The 21,858-nt window shown below is 42.2% G+C and overlaps 1 protein-coding gene across 3 annotated transcripts in view; it reads right to left on the bottom strand.

The window, feature by feature from the left end:
• The window catches only part of LOC107145402 (SREBF chaperone), a 52,277-nt gene extending 30,426 nt beyond the window's left edge, over window positions 1-21,851 (bottom strand). The window contains exons 1-2 of one of the 3 annotated variants that reach the window (XM_015489341.2): window positions 21,508-21,851; window positions 2,781-3,000 (exon numbers count right to left, since the gene is read on the bottom strand). In XM_015489341.2, coding sequence (XP_015344827.1) covers window positions 2,781-2,902 — 122 coding nt within the window. In that variant the 5' untranslated portion in view covers window positions 2,903-3,000; window positions 21,508-21,851. The remainder of the gene's footprint in view (window positions 1-2,780; window positions 3,001-21,507) is intronic. The other 2 variants (XM_015489340.2, XM_048795214.1) reach the window with 2 other exon arrangements.
• Between the last annotated feature and the right edge of the window lie 7 nt (window positions 21,852-21,858).

Below are 21,858 nucleotides of genomic sequence, written 5' to 3'. Positions count from 1 at the left end.
CTGCATCTGCCTACTCCCCAACCTTTCATCCCATTCTTTTTTTTTTTTTTTTTTTTTTTTTCAGGGGTAAGCAGGGGTACCAGGGGTGCTTTATCATTGAGCTATATCCCCAGCCCCTTTTCACTTTTTACTTTGAGGCAGGGTCTCACTAAGTTGCTGAGGATCTCACTAAATTCTGAGACTAGTTTGGAACTTGTGATCCTCCTGCCTCAGCCTCCCCAGTTGCTGGGATTACAGACACGTGCCATGGTGCACCCAGGCCCCTATCCCATTCTAATTCAACCCAAGTGGGGGAAGTGTCCCCCATACTTGAGACCTTGGCAATCTCATGGAGTTTGCATAGCAGAGGCCCTCATGCTGTATATCCAAGGACAGTCTATTTTGAGATGTTCATATGATATCAAATTACTCATTCAAAGACAAGACCCAATAGCACCCAACAGCTGCAACACACATGCTACATCATTGCCAGGAAGCTGCCTGGTCCCAGTCACTACACTAGGTATCCAGAAGACAAATGGCAAAGAAGAAACATCCTTCCCTTTTCCTGTAGTTAGGGCTGTCTTTGGAAAAAAGAATAACAACTACCTCTTCAACTTAACCTCCTTCAACAGAAGGCAATATGAGTGACAACAACCATGAGTATTGCTACAAACTGCTTCAGAAATTAGAATAAAAGAGGAAACACTTGGACTGGGGATTTAGCCAAGTAATACAGCATTTGCCTAACATATGCAAAGCTCAGGGTTCAATCCCCAACACCGCAAAAAAAGAGAAAAGGAAATGCTTTAGCTGAGTAATGTGGCAGAAGGTCAGAGAAGTTTTTCAAGAAAGATGAGTCATAGTATTTCCTGGTGTGGGAACTCGTCAGAAGCAAATTTTGGGGCCCATCCCAGACCTAATGAAATCAGAAACTCTGGAGTAAGGCTGAGCAATCTGTGTTTAATGTGTCCTCCAAGTGACTCTGATGCTAGCTCAGGTTTGGAAACCACCTTAGCCATAGGCCAGCCCTAGAAAGTATGACTTTGAAAGTTTGAGAGAGGTGTCAATTAACTCAGGAAAAAAAATAAAAATGGGGTTGCCAGAGTACTCCTAATTCATCACTTACAGTATGTCACAACAAGTATTTTATTCTGTACAACACAATTTAGCAAAGTTTAAACTCCAATACAAATACACTGAGCCAGTGAGGAGAGGCAGGGAGATGAGTACCATGGGTGCCTGGATTTGAACCCAAGTTTCCCAACTCGCTAAGTTTCTGAGACTGGCCTTCAATTATCAGCTGTGTGGACAAGACAAATCTCTACACTACCAACCCCCTCTGTTAAATGGAAGTATAAGTGAACCATTTCATAAGTTTACCCTGAGGCCAGGTAAGATCTTTATTATATACTTGAAGCACTGACCTGTCACCCAGTAGTGCATGCTCCACGAATGATGCTTCCCGTTTTCCTGCTAATGAGAGGAGAACTGGGATCATTTACAACAAGACTGAACTGGAGGCTTTGTCCTGAGTCTCCTTCCAGCACAGCACTGACAACACCTACAAGCTAGATACACAATGATCTGGAAACCAGGGTTCTTTCCAGAAGAAACAACAATAAGGTGGGCTCTTTACAAGGCCGTCAATATTCTAGAAGAAAGGGTCATTAGGGATCTTCTTACATCAAGCCCCTTCTTTTACAACCCTACTAGCCAGTCTTCAGGCTTCTAGGAGGCCCTGAGAAAGACAGGCTGGTACCAATGGCACCTACAGCTCTCATTACAGTCCTTGGCAACACAGCAGGCCCCACACATCAGCAAGAGGTCAGAAGGAAGCCAGTCATGGTGGTGCATGCCTGTAATCCCAGCAACTCCAGAGGCTGAAGCAGAAGGATTGCAAGTTCAAAGACAACCTCAGCAACTTAGCAAGGCCCTGCCTCTAAATAAAATATAAAAAGGTCTGGGGATATGGCTCAATGGTTAAGCACCCGTGGGTTCAATCCCCAATACCAAAGAAAGAAGAAAAAGAAAATGACTAAAGAGCAGAGAAGGAAGTCTCTGGAGTTAGCCAGCAAGAGGGTATCCAAGGAACTGCTCAAATGGATTTGGCCTTATACTTGAAGGCTCCTGTTTTTAACCAGGTACTAAAAGGAAACTGCAACTGTTAAGAAGGAAAATTAGAGGATTATGCTTTTAAATTATTTCAGAGTTTCTTATAAATATCTAAACTTTTTTTTCTTTTTTGGGGGGGATGGTCCTGGGGATTGAACCCAGAGGCACTCTACCACTGAGCTACATTCTGGCCCTCTTTATTTTGAGACAGGATTTTGCTAAGTTTCTGAGACTGGCCTTCAATTTGTGATCCTTCTGCCTTGTCTCCTGAGTAGCTGGGATTATAATCATGTGCCACTGTGCCCAGCTGAACATTATTTTGAGATAGAGTGACATGAACAAATCTGGCAAATCACCAAGTCAGGGCCAACCTGAACTTTTTTATTTTATTGGCTAAACACCCCAGGACTAGAGCTCTCCACTCAGCAGCTATAATAAGCTCAAGTACCCACTGCATAAAAAAGCGCTGGGGATGTAGCTCAGTGGTAAAGTGCTTGTTGGGCAAGCACAAGGCCCTGGATTCAATATTCAATCCCCAGTACTGCAAACAAAAAAAAAAAACAAAAGAAGTGTTGTGCCCACTGCATAAAAATCCCAGAGTTCAAGGGCTGCATAGCAGTTAAGGTCCAGAAAACTACTGTCCCAAGACACTGGCCCACTAAATCCAGGGCAGCCCAGAAACATACCAGCAGGCTAAGATGCAGAGTCCTGTGAAAAGGATAATAGGGATGGGGTAGGATGCACAGAGCAGCCCATGGTTGTAGAAGGCCTGAGATATCTTCTCACGCAGCCTTTCAGTCAGGGTCATCCTCAGCTGAAGTCACCTTGCTGCCATCCCGGAAAGTGACCATGGATCAGCCTGGCAGACGCTGGAAACCACTGACAATGCAAACCATCTGCAGAAACCTGGGGAGAAGGGAGAAAAGCCAATTAACAAAGAGTACATGGCTCTGCACACCAGGGCTGCCAAGGGTAGGTAGCAGTTATGTGGCTGGGGAATGGTCTCAAGATGCCCATATAAAAGGTCTGGAGACTCGGGTCCCAATACACACACACACACACACACACACACACACACAGTAATCTCTTGAACATCTCTGAGCATTAATTAGTATAACCCAAGAAGCCAAAGAACTTCCCCTCTAAATTCTGCTTATAAACTCTGTTCTTCTCTTTTTTATATATATTCATTTTTTAGTTATAGGTAGGCACAATATCTTTATTTTATTATTATGTGGTGCTGAGGATTGAACCCAGTGCCTCATGCATGCTAGGCGAGTACTCTACCACTTAGCCCCAGCCCCAGCCCTGTTCTTCTCTTTTAGCTATTTCTAAAAGGCCACTCCCAAGAGGGCATTTTTTACATGTGGCACAGAAAAGCACACCTGGGTAACAGATATCACCTTCAGCTGCTCTCTGCCAAATGGGCATTTGGCACATCTTCCCCTGCTCCTCTGTGCACAGGCCAGCTTGAGAAAAATACTCGGAAAAAAACCTTTGCAACAGGATGCCACCTCCCCACAAAAAAACACATTCTTAACACAAATGACAATTACTGATAAAGAATGTTCAATAAAAACATCCAAAAGCTTGAGTAAGAGTTACCAGACTACATGCAATCTGTAATAGCATTAGGTGCAGCCTCTGCAGGATCCTAGTCCTGTAGCTGTTCCTGGATGCAGGGAGGACAGAGGCCTCTCCTGCTCCTACCTGCCCAGTAGCTGTGCCCTTTTATGAGAAATACAAACCTTCTGTGGCTCAGGGGAACCCACTCCCTCCACAGTATTTGGCCATCAGGCAAGGGGCCCCTCCCAGCTCAAGTTCTTAGCTGGGCCTCTCTCACTGGACTTTGACTTCTGAACATAAAGGAGGAGGAACTGGGTATTGGTGATGCTTATTCATCCCCAAAGATGTTCCTGCACCCAAGATCCCCAGGCTGTTTTGGCTCTAGTCCTTTCTGAAGACTGGCTCATCAACTTTTCTTTCCAGTCTGTATGCCATCCCATATCCTCTTTTTTCATGTATTAGCCAAAGTTCATTTCTGTTGCTTGCAAACAAAGACCCTTAAACAACAACAACAACAACAAAAAATCAAATAGAAAACTCTAGTAGAAGGCCCAAGAACTTAGAATGCTCTTCCTGAGCTCTCCAATGGAATTCATGTTTAAATCCACTTCTCCATTCCATGTCACCATTTCTTTGGTCTGTGCTCTAGGGAACCTGTCCAGACATGTGTCTTGGCTTGATTAGGATCCCTGGTAAAAACCCAGGCTAAAAGGATGACTCCTCAAAAGTGTCAAGACCAGAAATGAGAAGGAGTCATACCACAACTAATGCACAAACTAAAAGGAATGGTTGTCACTCTTTCCACCTTCCTGGAAGCACCAGCCTTAAGTGTATGTGCAATTTCCAGGCCAGGAACTTTCTAAGGAAATACTAAGAACTCTGTGGGCCCATTCAGTAGGCAATGGATACAGAAGGCAGCAGGTAAGAGTTGCTGGTCTGAGCAGCAAAGGTGCTTAACAGCTCCATCATTCACGCGACTCACCCACACATGAAGGCCAAAGAAATCTCAAGCACCCACTATTGTGCTCCACACCCAGCACACAGAAAGCAACTGAGGAAGCAACTAGCTGCTTCTGCCCAGAAAACCCTCCCGTCTGCCCGTAAGGGGAAAACACAAAGGAGGTGTGCAGCTACAGAAAGACTCTGGGGTTTCCTAAAGACAGGCAGCCACAAGCCAGCTGCAGTTTCAAACTTTGGTCCTTGAGAAGCCCCACACCTCTTCCTTTAAATGTTTCCCAAGATTAGGCACTCCAGGAAATCTTACTGCCCCAAACCCCTTCCCAGGCCTTCTTGCACACACATCAGCAACAAAGAGAGGGGAGCCTACCTGTAGTTCAGCTGTTACACTTAGAACTATTAATATGAGGTAAAAGCTATCTAATTCACTTTCACCCTGTAGCCAATACAAATCTTTCTAACTTCCACTGATCTTTACTACTTACATTAATTATTAATAATTTCCACAACACCTGGAAAAAAAGAAATCTAAATTCTAGTTCATTACACAGCCCATCTACCTGAACCTAGCAAGAAGAGACTTTACTTACCTCTATTCCACAGCATAAATTTTAATGCAAAGCTACTCCAAAGCAAAATTTACCCAACCTGAGCCAAAAATATGTTCTTACATTGCCCCACATTTACAGGTTGCTTCAGATCAGAATCTATAACTCTGCTTCCCAAATCTAAAGACAGTCTTGCCCTGGAGGCCTGAATGGACAATATTACATAAACTCATAAGTAATACTGCCTTTGTGGAAGACCCCGCTGTAAGCAAAAACAAGCACTGAGGCAGGAGGATCACGAGCTGAAACCAGCCTCAGCAACTTAGTAAGCCTCTGTCTCAAAGTAAAAAATGAAAGGACTGGGGATGCGATTCAGTGGTAAAACTACCATGGGTTCAATGCCCAGCACCACAAGGAAAAAAGAAAATTTAAAGAGGATAAGATCATCAAAAAGTGACAGCCAGGCCCGGACTGGGGATACATAGCCCAGTGGTAGAGTGTGTGCTTAGCATTTGCAAGGAATGCCCTGAGTTTGATATTTAGCAAACAAACAATTAATAAAAAAGAATTCCCTCTGTGCTCTTGGGACCAGTCCCTCTTGTATCCATTGCCTATTAAAGAATTCCTCTCTCCCCCAGCACCAATGTCACTGCTGCCTCTACTAATACAGAACTGCATAGCAACCAGGGCAAGAGAAAGTAGGAAAAGACAAAGCAAATAATAGAGATGAAATTTCTTCCTCTACTCCCACTCCTGATCTGTGGGATCCCCTTTCCTGTACCTCAGATTGGAAAGAGAAGGCTCCAGGTTTGGGCTGCCTTTGAGTCCACCCAGGATGGAACATATCATATGGGGTGGAGAGTGGGGGACGGGAAACTTACTACAGTTCAGTGATACTTCGAGTTCTAGTTTCCTTCCCCAATCCATCTGCTACCATTTATCTTTTGGGGGGGTTCATATACCTATCCATGCATTCTATCCATGAATTCTATCTGTACTCTTTCAGAAGAAATGGTAGAGTATGCTTACTCCACCTTGATCAGAATCAGAATCCTTTTTTTTTTTTTGTGTGTGTGTGTGTGTTATGTGTGTGATGCTGGAGATTGAACCCAAAACCTTGTGCCCGTGCAAGGTAATCACTCTACCAATTGAGCTATATCCCCAGCCCAGAATCCTTACCTTTTTTTACATAAAAATCTTCAAAATTTTTAGGATTCTTTGCCATTAAAGAAACTTTCCACAATGTGGCTGTCAGTATCTCTCTCTTTTTTTTTTTTTCAATCACATCATCATTTCATTGTGAGAAGCAGGTTGTACTTTACTGTCTACACAGGGCACATATTACTTTTGTCTTTTTAAAATTTTTTTGAGGTGCTAAGGATGGAACCCAGCATCTTCAGCATGCTAAGCAAGTGTTACACCACTGAGATACATTCCCAGTCCATCTACTACTTTTAAATAAAGTAGAAAAAATAAAGACTACAGGCAAAAAGTACACATAAAGAGAACAGAAGAAAATGTTGGTAGTGGTTGCTGGTCTTCATGTGGTATGATTACATAAAGAAATTTTTTCATTAATTTTCTATACTTTTACATTTTTTACTATGAGTACTGATTTTTTAATTTCAGATAAACTTTTAAAATTTAAAATGTCACAGAAAGGCATACATCCTATAAACCTACAGCTCCATGAATTGCCACAAAGTAAATAGCCATGTATCCTAAATATCCTCCACATCAAAAAACACAGTATTACCCCTGAAGCCCTCTTTATGAGCCCCAATACTGATACTCCAATTATGAAAGTAACCAATATACACCTTTATAATAGTATTGGAATACATTTCTGATTTAAGTTATTGTGTGGATCTTGTCTTGCCACCTTCCAAGCCTCATAGATCCCTTCTTATCCTTCAATCCACCTGTCTCAGAGGTCAGAGTGGACACAGATTCTTTTTTTATTTTCCTCTGTGTGTATGTGTTAGTGTTACTGGGGAATGAACCCAGGGGTGCTCTACCACTGAGCTACATCCCCCACTGTTTTTATTTTTTGAGAAAGGGTCTTGCTAAATTGCCCAGTCTGGCCTTGAATTTGGGATCTTCCCATCCCAGTCCCCTGAGTAGCTGTGATTAGTCATGCGCCACTGTACCCTGATTCCATCAATGTCCTGGGCCAGATACCCTCTGTACTTAGTACAAAGCCCAAATGCCTGCCCCTGCTCCAAGGGCTCTGTACAACCTGCTCTGGTCCTCCCCATCTTCACCTTGTGACACCTCCATGTCCCCTGCTATCTTCCAATGCCTCGTGTGTGCCAGCCTTATTTCCACCTCAAGGCCCTGGCACATATTGTTCCCTTCTCTATTCCCTCTTCTCTTTATTGGCTGGCTCCTTTTCACCCTTCAGGTCTCACGTGAAATGTCACTCTACAAAAAGACCTCCCCTGACAATGTTACCAGTAGTTCCCTTTACCGTAGGCACAGAGCCTATTTCTTCTCTTTCAGAGCATTAAGAACTCTAATTGTATGAGTGGTTTGTTCCCTGGTTTATTATCTGTCCTCTGTCAAGACTATCAACAAATTCCCTGCTCATGATTGTACATCAGGGCGGAGAAAAAACTTGCTGAATAAGTAATGAGCAAACCAACCAACCAGAGTCAGATACAGATTATCAGGACAGCGCTCATCACACACCTTCCTCTCAGCTTCTGAGAAGTGTTCTCCGAGAAGGTCAGATAATAATCCCCTTTCTCTGAATAAAGTCTTTTATTTATTTATTTATTTATTTTGATTTTTTTAAACTTTTTTAGTTGAACATCTTTGTTTTACTTACTTATTTATTTATTTTATGTGGTGAGGAGGATTGAACCCAATGCCTCACAGATGCAAGGCAAGCACGCTACCACTGAGCCACAACCTCAGCCCCCATAAAGTCTTTTAAATAAGGAACGCTTCATCTATCCTGTTCTTCACAACTGTCCTGATTATAAACCGCCCCCTTTCTTTCATCCTTCCCTCTTCCAAGGTGATTTTTGGAGTGTGGTCCCCAAACCAGCAGCAGCAACAAGTAGAAGCTTATGAGAAATGCAAATTATTGAGCTGAACATGTAGCTCAGTGATAGAGTGCTTGCCCATCATGCAGAAGGCCCTGCATTCATTCCCCAGTACCAAAATAAGGGGGTGGGGGATTATTGGGCCTACCTACCTTAAACCCGAGGGACTGACAAGTCTGGCATGAGGCCCAGCAATCTGTGTTTTAACATGTCCTCTGAGAACCACTGCCTTACCAAATCCAGAATCCAAGAGTTGCCAAATTAAGTCAACCCTATGGTGCCCACATCTTTAATATATCCTAAACTCGACTAATGGCAAGCAGGGCAGGATCCCCATAACCTTTAGCCAGTGCGATTCTAAGAAGTCTCCTGTGTGACTTGGCTACCTGCATCTGCACCTCACCTCTGGTTCATCTTCCAATACTGCTAGTAGGGACAGCTGCCAAAAATAAACACTTGCTTGTGTCAGTCACCCTTTGCACAAAGGCCTTTAATGGTTCTCTAGTGACTTCAAGGGCACATTTCTTTGTTTGTTATACAGGTCCCCTCAAAATGTACTGAAAATTCTTTCCAGCTTTCTTCATTTATCAAACAAAAATAACTTGCATTTATATACCATGTGCTAGGCTCTGGGCTAAGACTTTTGACTACACATCTCTATACATCTTTAAAAAATAAATAAATAAATAGGTACTTCTGAAAGGGGTTTGTAACAAAGATTCTGAGTCTCAAAGGAAACACCCATGAATTCACTGACATCCAAAAAGCACTCAGGAACAACTGCAACACCTGAGCAACAGGCCCTTTGCCAATGCCCTTGTAAAATGAGGGAAAAGCACAAGCAGAGGGAACATTGGCATGAAACTGCAACTCCACCCTGCCTCCACCTCTAGTCCAGCCCCTAGTCCAATCCTCTATAAATGTTAACACCCTACACCAAGGGGTGGCTGTCTCTCCCTCTGGAGACAGCACACATTCTCCCTTAAACATGTTATCTACTTTCCCAAATATTCCTGTCTATGCCTTTGAATGGCACATGCTGAAATTCTTCTACAACACAAATGCCAAGAACCCCGCTGATCTGAGTCAAGTTCCCTCTTCTCTATGGGAACCCCTCAGACCCTTCCTTGGAGACATGACACTTCTAGAGCTGAGGTACATGCCTGTAATCCCAGATACTCAGGAAATACTTGAAAATAAATAAATGCCAATATATAACCAACTGAGAACCAAAAAAAAAAAAAATTATGACAAAACCATCCTAAGTAAAAAAGATAGCTGCAACTCATATCACTAACAAGATGCTGGTTTCCTCATAAATAAAGACATTTTTACAAAATCAATTGAAAAAATACCAGTGCTCAAAGGAAACTGGTCAAAGGATATGAACAGCTTTTTCACTAAAAATAAAATATAAATATAAATAAATGGTCCTTCAATCTTATTGCAACCAGATAGATATAAATTAAAACTCCCACTGGGATAATATGAGCATTCATTCTTCTACTCTTTCAACCTTTCTGCAGGTTGAACTGAAAGGTATGAGGGTATGAGGATGTATGAAATCTATACAGAGAAACTATTTTTCACCTGTCAAATTGTTAAGATCAAACTGTGGTATCACAGTGTGGGTAAGTGTGTGGATAAAGAGGCACTGTCATATGCTACTTAGGAACATATGTGAATAAAACTGCTGTGGAGGTTTATTTGGTAAGAGCTATCAAAATTACAAAAGCACCTTTTCACCAACCCAGCTCTCCTGCCTCTGATAACTGATGGGCAGAAGCACTTGGCTATGGATGGACTGATGCCACAGGAAGTCACTCATGCCAACACAAGTTACAATTGGCTATAGTTCCATCAGCAGAGCTCTAGCTAAATAAATTTAGGTACATCCTGACAATGGAATATTATTCAGTTGTAAAAGAAAATGAAGAAGTTCTTGTGCATTTTTGTTTTGGCTTTTTGGTGCTGAGGATGGAACCCAGGACCTTGTGCATCTAGGCAAGTGCTCTATCACGAACTCTCTGCCCAGCCCAGCTCAGCTCTCAGGTACTGACAATGGACAATCACAAAGAAATATTCAGGGGGCTGGGATTGTGACTCAGTGTTAGAGTGCTTGCCTAACTCTTCACCAGGCACTGGGTTGGATCCTCAGCACCACATAAATGTAAAATAAAGATATTGTGTCCACCTAAAACTAAAAAATAAATATTAAAAAAAGAAGAAATATTCAGGGGAAAAAAGGGGGGCATACAGTGTGCTTTCAAGTTAAAAAAAAAAAAAAAGAAAAGCATTCTCTGAGTATTTGTATATGCACAAAACATCCCTGAATGGACACCTGAGAATAGATAACAGCCACCTCTGGGGAAAGATCTGGTAGCCAGCAACAAGATGGAAGGCAAACTTTCCCTTGTATACTCTATTGCCCCCTTTCAATTTTGTGTCATGTGAATGAATTCCTGTATTAAAAAGTTAATTTTTTTTTTTTTTAAAAGATGAGCAAGCAGAAGGAACTTGAAAAAAAAAAATGAGGAAAACTTTGCTGTAAAAAGCAGCAGCCGTCTTGGAGCTTCTGCAGCTGTATTTCATCACACACTGTTCTTGTGGACTCTCTGGCCTCCCCTTACTGATTGTAGTCCCCCTCAGGAAAAGGTCACAGTTGAATCACCTTGTGTTCCCTAGAGCACCCAGGGCCTGCCTGAAGCAGGGTGGAAAGTCACTGCGGGTCCATTCACTATGCTAAACTAGTCCACTGGTGCAAACAATTCCTCTCTTCAGGGGAGCTTTTCTGAAAGTTGTTTTGCAAAGTGGACCAATGCTCAGGGCAGGAAACTTTGCTTCTCTAAGAATCAAAATTAGCCACATAAGCTGGAAGAATTTTCAAAAGATTAACTTAACAGTACCAAAAAAAGAAAGGAATTTCAGTTAATGAATGAAAGCTGATTTCAAACAGTTCGAAGCACAAACCCATACAAGAGGATGACTATTGCCACATTTTAGAATAATGGTTGGGATGGTACAGAAACATCCAGATTGAATGAAGTCTTAATTACGTTTACTGGTTGTCATGGCTGCCATAATAAATAACCATGTACATAATGCCAACTCCCTTCACAAATGAACAACAAATATATTAAAGATTTTTTTCCTCAATGCCAGCGACCTACAGTTTTACTCCATCTTGACCTAGTCAGGAAAGACTTAACAAAAAGATAACCGATTGCTGATAGGAATGTGAGCAAAGAATCCATCTTAAAGCTAGAAATAATCCAGCAGCCCATGGGGAGTGGCCATTATGAGTCTCATTACACAGGATAAGACCTATGGCCCAGGGAGTCGGTGCCTTCAGCCTTGGCCCCAACAGGTGCTAGCAGGAGCAAGGCCAGGACCAGCCTCCCGCTGCCAGCCACACATGTTGAAGGCTCCTTGCCTGACTTCCTATCAGGAGTGTGCTCTGCTGGAAGATACCAAGGCTCTTGACAATTTTCACAATCTTATCCCAAAAATGGAAGGTTTGATGAATCGGTTTTATTGCTACTTCAAGAGCTCTTAATAGAAATGCTGCATGGAAGATGGTTCCAGAGTGCAGAGAGCTGTCTATGAGGGAAGTGTGGCACAGAAGAGAGCCAGGAAATGAGATTCACCCAGGCTCTTTTATTTGGGGACAGAGTCTGGAAACCCTCAGAGCTCTCCCCAGCATACCAACTGCAGACTTCACTGATCCCTTCCAACAACTCTCCTGAGGCCACTCCACAGCCACCTGCCATCAAGGGTCTCCTGTCCCCATATCTCCCACACTGTTCATCACTGGGCCCAGACCAGGCCCCAAGACTCATTCCACACTCTTGAAGGCAAAGGGCTTAAACACCTTCTAAGCATTGTGGTCCCTGTCAAGTCACACAGTGTGAAGCCTCACAGATAAACTGAAATCACATTTACATGATACTCATTGCCAAATATTTGGTTTTTCTAAAAAATGAAGTTTTTATTTCTGCCTCAAATTGCAACGCCTGCTAAAGTTTCAAATGCTTTCTTTTTTCTTTTTTTCTTTCTTTTTTTTATGATTGTGGATTGAACTCCGGGGCACTCGATCACTGAGCCACATCCCAGCCCTATTTTGTATTTTTTAGAGACGGGGTCTCGCTGAGTTGCTTAGTGCCTCACTTTTACTGAGGTGGCTTTGAGCTCACGATTCTACTGTCTCAGGATCCCAAGCCGCTGGAATTATAGGCATGCAAATGCTTTTTTTTCCTTATCCATAGTCTGATATTAAATAACATTTTCCACCTATGGAAACTTATGGATTATGATATGCTCTGGGACTACAAAATTCTCCCAAATGTTCAATCACTTCCCAGACTATAAAGTGCCAACTTTCAGACAGGTAGTAGGCAAAAGGGACTAGGAAGTTACAGAATTTCAGAGATGAGAGAGATGAGATCACATCGCACAAAATCCTGTTTTATAGATAAAGAAACTGAGGCTTAGGGAGATTATGCCATACAACCCAGGTCACAGTGTGTGACAATGGTTGGCACTGGTTCCAACTCCTAGCCAAGGAACACTCCTCATGGTGAACAGCAGTGGAGTGTGCCTGTAAGCCCAGTAGCTCAGGAGGCCCAGGAGGGGATCTCAAGTTCGAGGTCGGCCCCAGAAACTTAGTGAGACTGTGTCTCAAAATTTTAAAAATTCAAAAAGGGCTGTGGTAGAGCTCTCCTGGATTTACTCTCCAGTACCAAAAAAGAAAAGAAAGTTGATTGCACAATACCTCTCCAAAAAATACTTCACTTTAACCAATATGAGCAGTCTACCATTCATATTTAAAGGTTTATCTTACTATAATCAGTGACAAAGTGATGTACCTTTGTGCAGTAAATACACACACATATACATATAAAAACAGAAAATTACAATTTTAACCATTTTTAAGTGTACAGTTCAGCAGCATTAGGTACAACCCCATTGTTGTGCACCCATCACTACCATACATCTTTTCCATTTTCCCAAACTGTATCTTTTGCCTTAACTGAAAGTTTAACTTTGTGTCTTAACAAGAAATTTACTATGTAACTTGTCAAAGTTTTTCCTGTTAAACAGTATCTGGCAACCTCTGCCCCCTAGGCTACTGAGAACACAAGGAAGCCTCCATCCTTTCAATCTAAGAGCTGCAAAACCACTTAGTGGACTGAGTTGGGACTCTCAGGATCAAACACCAACACAGGCAGCCACTGAAAGGGCTGAGAGTATCTGAAAACCGTGCACCATGCTACCTCCTAGCCTTCAATTTCATCATGTCCCCCTGTGTGCTCCTTTCTTCTTAGCCTCCTTTGCTGCCTCCTTAGAGACTGTTCCTGGCTGGCTTCTTCATCTGCCCCTTCTCCCCAGAATTTCAAACCCAGTCTGCTGGCTCAAGTCTCCTGTGTTTGCTGATGACTCTCAGACATGCATCTCAAGCTTCTCCCCAAGCGCCTCCCTCAAACTCCCATTTCTACTTGACATCTCCACTCAGATGTCTAATAAACATCTCAACTCTAAAGTGAGATCGAAACAGAACTCTTGATTTCCCCAAAAAAAATCCTGTTGGTTTTTGTTTGTTTTGTTTTTTGGTATGGGGACTGAACCCAGAGAAGCTTAAACCCTGAGCCACATCACTAGCCCATTTTTATATATAATTTTGAGACAGGGTCTAAGTTGCTAAGGCTGGTTTTGAACTCCCAATACTTTGGCCTCAGCCTCCCAAGCCACTAGTATCACAGGCATGCCTGGCCAAAATCCTGTTCTTTTCTCAGTCATCTCAGTTAATTATACTGCTAGCCACCCTATTTATTGCTCAGGCCAAAGTTTAAGAAGCAACCCAGAAAGGAGCCCACATCTGAATCTGCTGCTTATAACAAATACACCTCCCAGCTAGATTCCAATCAGATCACATATCATCAGCTCCCGGCTTCTCCCTCATGCGCCATGGGGGACAGGAGTACCAGCCTCCACTCTCCTGCCTCATACCATCCTCCATACATCTTCTAAAGCACAAATCACTGATGTCACTACTCTGCTTAAAACACTCCCATGTTGACCATTACACTTAAAGTAAAATCCAAACTTACTACAAGGCTACAATCCCTACAAAATCTGGGCCCTATCTACTTCTCAGACCTTCCCTCCTCCAACCTCCTCCAGACTCTGACAGTGGGAAGGACTGTCAAGCTTGAGTCCTACTTCTGGGTTTCTGTACTGCCTACTCTTCTGGGAAAGTTGTCCCCAGATCTTTACATAATGCCACCATCTCACCTCTCATCTCAGAAAGACCTGTCCCAACTCAAACTAAAACACCTCCCTCCACCCTGCCAGTCTAACTCTACCCTACTTAAAACCACAGCAAACACCCACAGTGTGCAGCCCCTGAGCTAAGTGCTTTTGCCAACTTTCTGCTTTCCACAGCAACACTTTCCACTGAAATTTTCTTTATTTATTCTGTGTATCACCCCATTCCCCTATGACATAAGCTTATTGAAAGCAGGGACTCAGCCCTGTTCAGTGCTGAATTTCCAGGATTTTCAATAGTATCTAGCACATAAGGGGAACTGAGTTTTATAAAAAGTAGATAGTAAAAATTCATCTCAGATGACAAAGACTTATTCCCAGAATGCAAAGAGAGTTCAACAAACAAGTATCAATTAATGTAATATATGAGATTAACAAAATGAGAGAAGAAAACACAATGATCATTTCAATTGGTGCAGAAAAAGCATCTGAGGGCTTGGGATGTGACTCAGTAGTACAGAGCTTGCCTGGCATGCCTGAGGCCCTGGGTTCAATCCCCAGCATTAGGGGGGAAAAAAAAAAACCCAATAAATTATCTTAGCTGGGCATGGTGGCCTACATCTGTAATCCCAGTGATTCAAGAGGCTGGCTTTGTACTCTGGATCCTCCTGCCTCAGCCTCCTAAACCACTAGGATTACAGGCATGCATCAACATGCCCAGCCCTCAACACCCCCTTCTTTTTATTAATATATTTTTTAGTTGTTGATGGACCTTTATTTTATTCATTTATTTATATGCAGTGCTGAGGATTGAACCCAGTGCCTCACACATGCTAGGCAAAGAGCTCTATCACTGAGCCACAACGCCAGCCCTCAACACCCTTTCTTGATAAAAACACTAAATAGGAATAGAAGAAAAATCTCCACATGATAAAGGCCATATATGAAAGATTTACAGCTAACATCACATTCAATGGTAGAAGATCAAAAACAAAATAAGTATGACCATTTTTGCCACTTTTATTTAAATACTGTATTGAAAATTCTAGCCAGCTGTGCATAGAGCCATAACCTATAATGCTATCAACTCGAGAGATGAAGGCAAGAAGACTGCCAGCCTGGGGAACTTAGTGAGACTCTGTCTCAAAATAAAATATAAAAAGGGTTAGGATGCTGGGGCGGTGGCACACACCTATAAACCCAGAAGCTCGGGAAGCTGAGGAAGGAGGATTTTGGGTTCAAAGGCAGCCTCAGAAACGTATCAAGGCCCTAAGTAACACAGTAAGACCCTGTCTCAAAATAAAATATAAAAAAGGGCTGAGGATGTCACTCAGTGGTTAAGCATCCCTGGGTTCATTCCCCAGTACTGGAGGAAAAAAATTTTTCTAGTCAAAGCACTGAGTCAAGCACCTTCTCCCATTCTAATCTCCCCCTTTTCGTAGACATCAAAATTGGAAAGGAAGTAAAATTATTTGTTTCAGATGACATACTTCTATATGTAGAAAACCCTAAAAATTACACACAGCTACAAAATTAATGCATCAGTTGCAGGAACAAAATGAATATGCAAAAGACAGATGCATTTCTATACATTAACAATGAATACCTAAAAAGAAAATTAAGAAAACATTACATTCACAATAGTATCAAAGAGAAAAAATAGAGGCTGGGACGTGGCTCAAGTGGTAGCGTGCTCGCCTAGCATTCGTGAGGCACTGGGTTCGATTCTCAGCACCACGTAAAAATAAAATATTGTGTCCACCTAAAATAAATAAATAAAAATATTTTAAAAAAGAAAAAATAGAAACAAATTTAACAGGGGAGGGACAAAGATAAAGTGAAAGTACAAAACATTGCTGAAAGAAACTAGAGACATAAGTGGAAAGAATGCCTATACTCATGAATTCGAAGAATATACTTAAAGCAACACACTACCCAGCGCAACTTACAGGTTTAATGTAACTGCTTTGAACATACCAACAAAATTTTTTGCAGAAACAGAGAAGCCCATTCTAAAACTCACATGGAATCTCAAGGGACCCTGAAGACTCAAAACAATGTTGAAAATGAGGAACTAAATTGAAGGACTTATACTTCCTGATTTCAAAACTTACTACTAAGCAACAGTAATCAAAACAGTGAAACGGGCATAAGGACAGGCATATAGACCAGTGAAACAGAACAGACAACCCAGAAATAAACCCTCACAATTATGATTAATTGATTTTCAACAAAGGGAGCAAGGCCATTTGATGGGGAGAAAAGACAGTCTTTTCAACAAACTGTAATAGAATTAGCTGGACAGTCACATGCAAAAGATTAAGATTGGACCCTTACTCTTTATACCCTGTTATATCATACACAAAAATTAACCCAAGCCTGGCACAGTGGCACACACCTGTAATCCCAGTGGCTTGGGAGGCTGAGGCAGGAGGATAGTGAGTTCAAAGCCAGCCTCAGTAATGACAAGGCACTAGGCAACTCAATGAGACCTTGTCTCTAAATAAAATACAAAATGAGGCTGGGGATGTGGCTCAGTGGGTAAAGCATCCCTGGGTTCAATCCCAGATACAACAACAACAAAAAAAAAATAGATATAAACCAGTAGAACTGATAATACAGATAATCCCAGCAACATGGGAGGCTGGAGCAGGATTGTAAATTATAGGCCAGCCTGGGTAATTTTATTTTTGTTTGTTTATTTATTTATTTATTTTGTGTGGTGCTGGGGATTGAACCCAGGGCCTTGTGCATGCGAGGCAAGTCCTCTATCAACTGAGCTATATCCCCAGCCCACAGCCTGGATAATTAGAGACCGTCTTAAAATAAAATTTTAAAAAAGACCTGGGGGCACAGCTCAGTAGTAAAGTGATTGCCTAGAATTGGAGAGGCTCTGGGTTTGATCTCCAATACCACAAAAAAGATAGATAAATAAATACTTGAACCTCTTGAGAAATTTAGAAATATGAGATTAAGGGGGGAAATGGAAATACTTTTATAATTGAGAATGTAATCTTTTTTGGAGGGTTACTGGCGATATACCAGGGGCACTTTACCATTGGAGCCATGCCCCCAGTCCTTTTTATTTTATTTTTTATATTTATTTTTTAGTTGAAGTTGGAAACAATACCTTTGTTTTATTTATTTATTTTTATGTGTGCTGAGGATCGAACCCAGGGCATCACACACACTAGGCAAGCTCTCTACAGCTGAGCCACAAACCAGCTCCTCCAGAGCCCTTTTTAAAAATTTTATTTTGAGACAGGGTCTCACTAAGTTGCTAAGGGTTTCATGTATTGGCTGAGGCGGGCCTTGAATTTGCAATCCTCCTGTCTCAGCCTTCCAAGTCACTGGGATTACAAGCATGTGCCATAGCATCCACAAGAATACAATATTAATTATGACATCATCTAAAAGTAATAAGAAAATGGGCTAAAAACAAAAGTCAATAATGTATTGGCAAGCCAACACTATGAAACTGACTGATGCAGATGGGCTTCAGCAGGAAGCACAGGTGAGCCCCAGGGTTGTGCTGGAGTTAATTTAGGTGCTTTTCTATGAAACTCTCAAAGCTGTACCCAGGTCAGCAGCAGCAGCTTTGAGAGTTTAATTTGTTTGGAATTCAAATTTCCAGACATACCTCTGACCCAGAGAATGGGCAACTCTAAGGGTGGGGTTAAAACAAACCATGCAGGTGACTTTGATTCATGCTGAAGTTTAAAAACCAATGGTAGGAAGTAATAATGTCTCCCAAAGGTAAAAACACTTTCTCTAGTTAGGAAAACACTTCTTTCTCAAAACTCACTGTTATAATTATTCAATCTCCAAAACACAAATTATTCCATTCAACTGTGAAAAGATAAACTGGAAGAAGATAAAGATTTCTTAAAATTAGGTAGAATTCAAAGCTGTTCATTTTGAGACAATGTATCAATCATTGCAGTGACACTGAAGAAAAATGAAGTCTGACTGTAAAAAATGATAAAGAATCGATGTATTTGGAATTTCAATATTTAGATTTGAAAATACTCTAGATCGAGAAGGGATCAAATAGAATTATTACAACTGCAATATTTATGTGAACTGATTTAGTCGCTTTGGTCTCCAACTTAAATTAACATTTAAAATAGAAATTTAGGGCTCGGGATGTGGCTCAAGTAGTAGCACGCTTGCCTGGCATGCGTGAGGCACTGGGTTCGATCCTCAGCACATTAAAAATACACAAATAAAGATAAAATAAAATAAAATAGGAGTTCAACAAAGGGGAATAAAGGGAAGGGAAGAAGAATGGGAATAGAAAAGACAGAATAAATCAGACATAACTTCCCTATGTTTATATGTGAATACACCACCAGTGAAACTCCACATCATGTACAACCAAAAGAATGGAAAGTTATACTCCATGTACATATGTCAAAATGCATGTTGCTATCTTGTATAACTAAAAAGAACAAATTAAAAAAAAATAAGAGTTCAACAAAATGTTAACTTCTAGTCTTGTCTACAGGGCCATATCAATTACCACAGTTTCAAATTTAAGACTGGTGCTAAATTTGAGACATAGACTATTGAAATATCAGATCTTCTTCACATTTGTGATTGCAATTTTTAAAAAATAAGCTGTAATTGGTTATTTATATGAATACTCATCCTCTCTGATTATGTGGAATTACACTGAACTTCACTAGACTCCTGCTTAAGAATAACCAGTGAACACAATGCCTTGCATATTCTATACTTTCAGAAAATGCTAAGAATCAGTCAGGGTGGGCTTGCCTACCCATAATCTCAACTACTCAGGAAGCTAAGGCAGGAGGATCACAAGTTCAAGGCCAGCCTGGGCAATTTAACAAGACCTTGTCTCAAAATAAAATTTAAGGGCTGGGGATGTGGCTCAAGTGGTAGTGCGCTTGCCTGGCATGCGTGCGGCCCAGGTTCGATCCTCAGCACCACATACCAACAAAGATGTTGTGTCCGCCAAGAACTAAAACCCAGGTAACTCTGATACTTGCATACACACCCTCTTTGGATCCCACTGCAAAGCTTATGTAAGACCCAGAAACCCTACAAGCATTCCCACTCAATGCCCCTAACAGCCCAAGTGGAAGCTGTCAAATCATGGGTTAAATTGCTGTCTTCAGCTGAGTTCTACGTCTAATTCAAGTGTGTGACACTGTCTTCCTCCCTCCACCCCAATACCTTCTTCCACTGCCTTTCATCTGCCAATGCAGCAAACAGAAGACTAAAGTCAGCAGGTCCAATAGCATGAAAACATGGAAGCTCTGTTGTCAGACAGGGCCTGGTCCTGGGTACAGACCTAGGTCTAACTAGCCAGTGAGCCAGGGCCAGTCAGATAACTTCTCTAAAACTCATCCATAACAGAAAGGATAATAGTATCATCTCATTTGTTGATTATAAGGATTAAGTAAGATAAGCTAACATTAAAGCACATAGAAGAGTGCCCAGAAAGCATAAGCACTCAACCCAGAAGTGTTAATTCAGGGGGCAGAAGGCATATGAATCTTGTTTCCTTTTTTTTTTTTTTTTTGGTACTGGGGATTGAACACAGCTTGCTTTACCACTGAGCTACAACCCAAGCCCTTTATTTAATTATTTATTTATTTTTAAGACAGGGGCTTATTAAGTGACCCAATCTGTCTCTGTACTTAGCATCCCCCTGAGTAGTACACCTTGTTTCTTTAGCCAGTGCAGGAATATAACAAGTTACAAGGGCAGCAGCTCAAGTGGTAGAGTCCAGCACACCTGGTCTGAAGGCCTGATCCATCCTTTACAGCTGGGAATCCACTCCCAATGGGAGTAATGACACAAACTGTATACAGAGTACCTGCTCGCCAGTAAAACTAACATGGGTGGCCAGCAAATGGCCACCCATGGTGAGAGTAAATAAACAGCACCTGAACCTAAGTGCCTTTCCAGGGTTCCTGGGACACATTCATATGAATGGCTAGGCGCTGGAATCCCTAAAGTCTATCACCAATTCTAATAAATACATGTGTACCCGAAGTCCAGCAGGCACAGTTCCTCCCTAACAGGACAGTTAACTTATTCACATGCCCATCAGGCAAATCACAACCTTGATGCCTTTGTTATCTTGTCATAAACTAGGAGAAAAGTTTTACTCATCTCATGACAATAAACTAATTTGGAAGGGTCCTAAACTGGTGATTATCAAAGTACAGGGAAGCCTCCAGAGAGGGGCTGTTTTTGCCACAGTAGCAAAACAAGGTAGAGAGCATTCCAAACCCCAGATTAGTCCATAATAAATGAAAACTAATTCTTACCACTTCAACTTGTGAGCAAAACAATGAATATGGAGATAATATTTATACTTGTATTATGTTTTTTATATCATGTGGCCAGTGGGAATGCTGAAAATATGTAAAACATTTAAAATCTAAACTATATTAACACATGGCTAAAAAGATAACCAAATTCAAGGCCAGCTTCAGCAACTTAGCGAGACCCCGTCTCAAAATAATTAAGCATCACTTAGGAACACCTACAATGCATTCAGCACCAAGTAAGTACACCTGATCTCCACTCCTTACTAAAACCTTCAACCTTTAGCACAACACACTGAGATAGCAGCACACCAGTAAGAGCACTGCATAACCAAACTCCACAAAACCTTTGGTCAAATGAAAGAAACATACACAAGGATAACATCGCTAAAGAAACCTATGTTCACTTCACAAGAATTATTACCAAATCGCCAGAAAGAGTTTAGTGGCCCAGCTCTACCTGCCACCGCAGAAAGGGGTGTAGTAAGCGTCGGCACTAGGGGAGCCTGCCGGCACCAGGGATTCAATGTCCCTCCATCGCTTCCAGTTGCACAGCGCGCTGCGATGCACGCAGTCCACACCTAGGGCTCCCTGCAGCTGGCGCTGGCGTGACATTACAACCCTGCATATACTGGGGTGATACACCCACCTGGAAGTCAACAGAATCAACATCAGTGAGCAAAGTTGAGGGTGCAAGCTACACAGAGAACTAGAAATCGAACGAACCAGCAAACAGTAGTGCTGCCTCTCAGACCTTGAGAGAAAAACGGACAACACGCTTCCCTGTGCTCCGGAAACCCCCGCAGCCCTACAGCAGGCTCGGAGCAGATGATGCTGGGGCGGAGGTGCGGAGCCCAGCCAGACCTCGTAGGGCGGGACTAGGGGCTTCGGGGCCCTGGAGAACTGCCGGGCAGGGTCGGACGGCGGGCGCGGCGGGGGCGCGGAGCCCAACAGGGCGGTGTGAGGACGGGTGACCGAGACCGGCAGCCCCCGCGGGCTGCGGTCCGAGGCCCGCGCAGCTGTTGGACACTCCCCCGGGCGGCAGACGGGAGGCCCGGGCCCCGAAAAGCCCGGGCA

The sequence above is a fragment of the Marmota marmota genome, unplaced genomic scaffold (genome assembly GCF_001458135.2).
Source record: "Marmota marmota marmota unplaced genomic scaffold, marMar, whole genome shotgun sequence".
Classification (NCBI taxonomy): Eukaryota; Metazoa; Chordata; class Mammalia; order Rodentia; family Sciuridae; genus Marmota; species Marmota marmota.
Note: the sequence above shows the minus strand (reverse complement) of the source record. Positions and strands in the feature narration are given on the sequence as shown.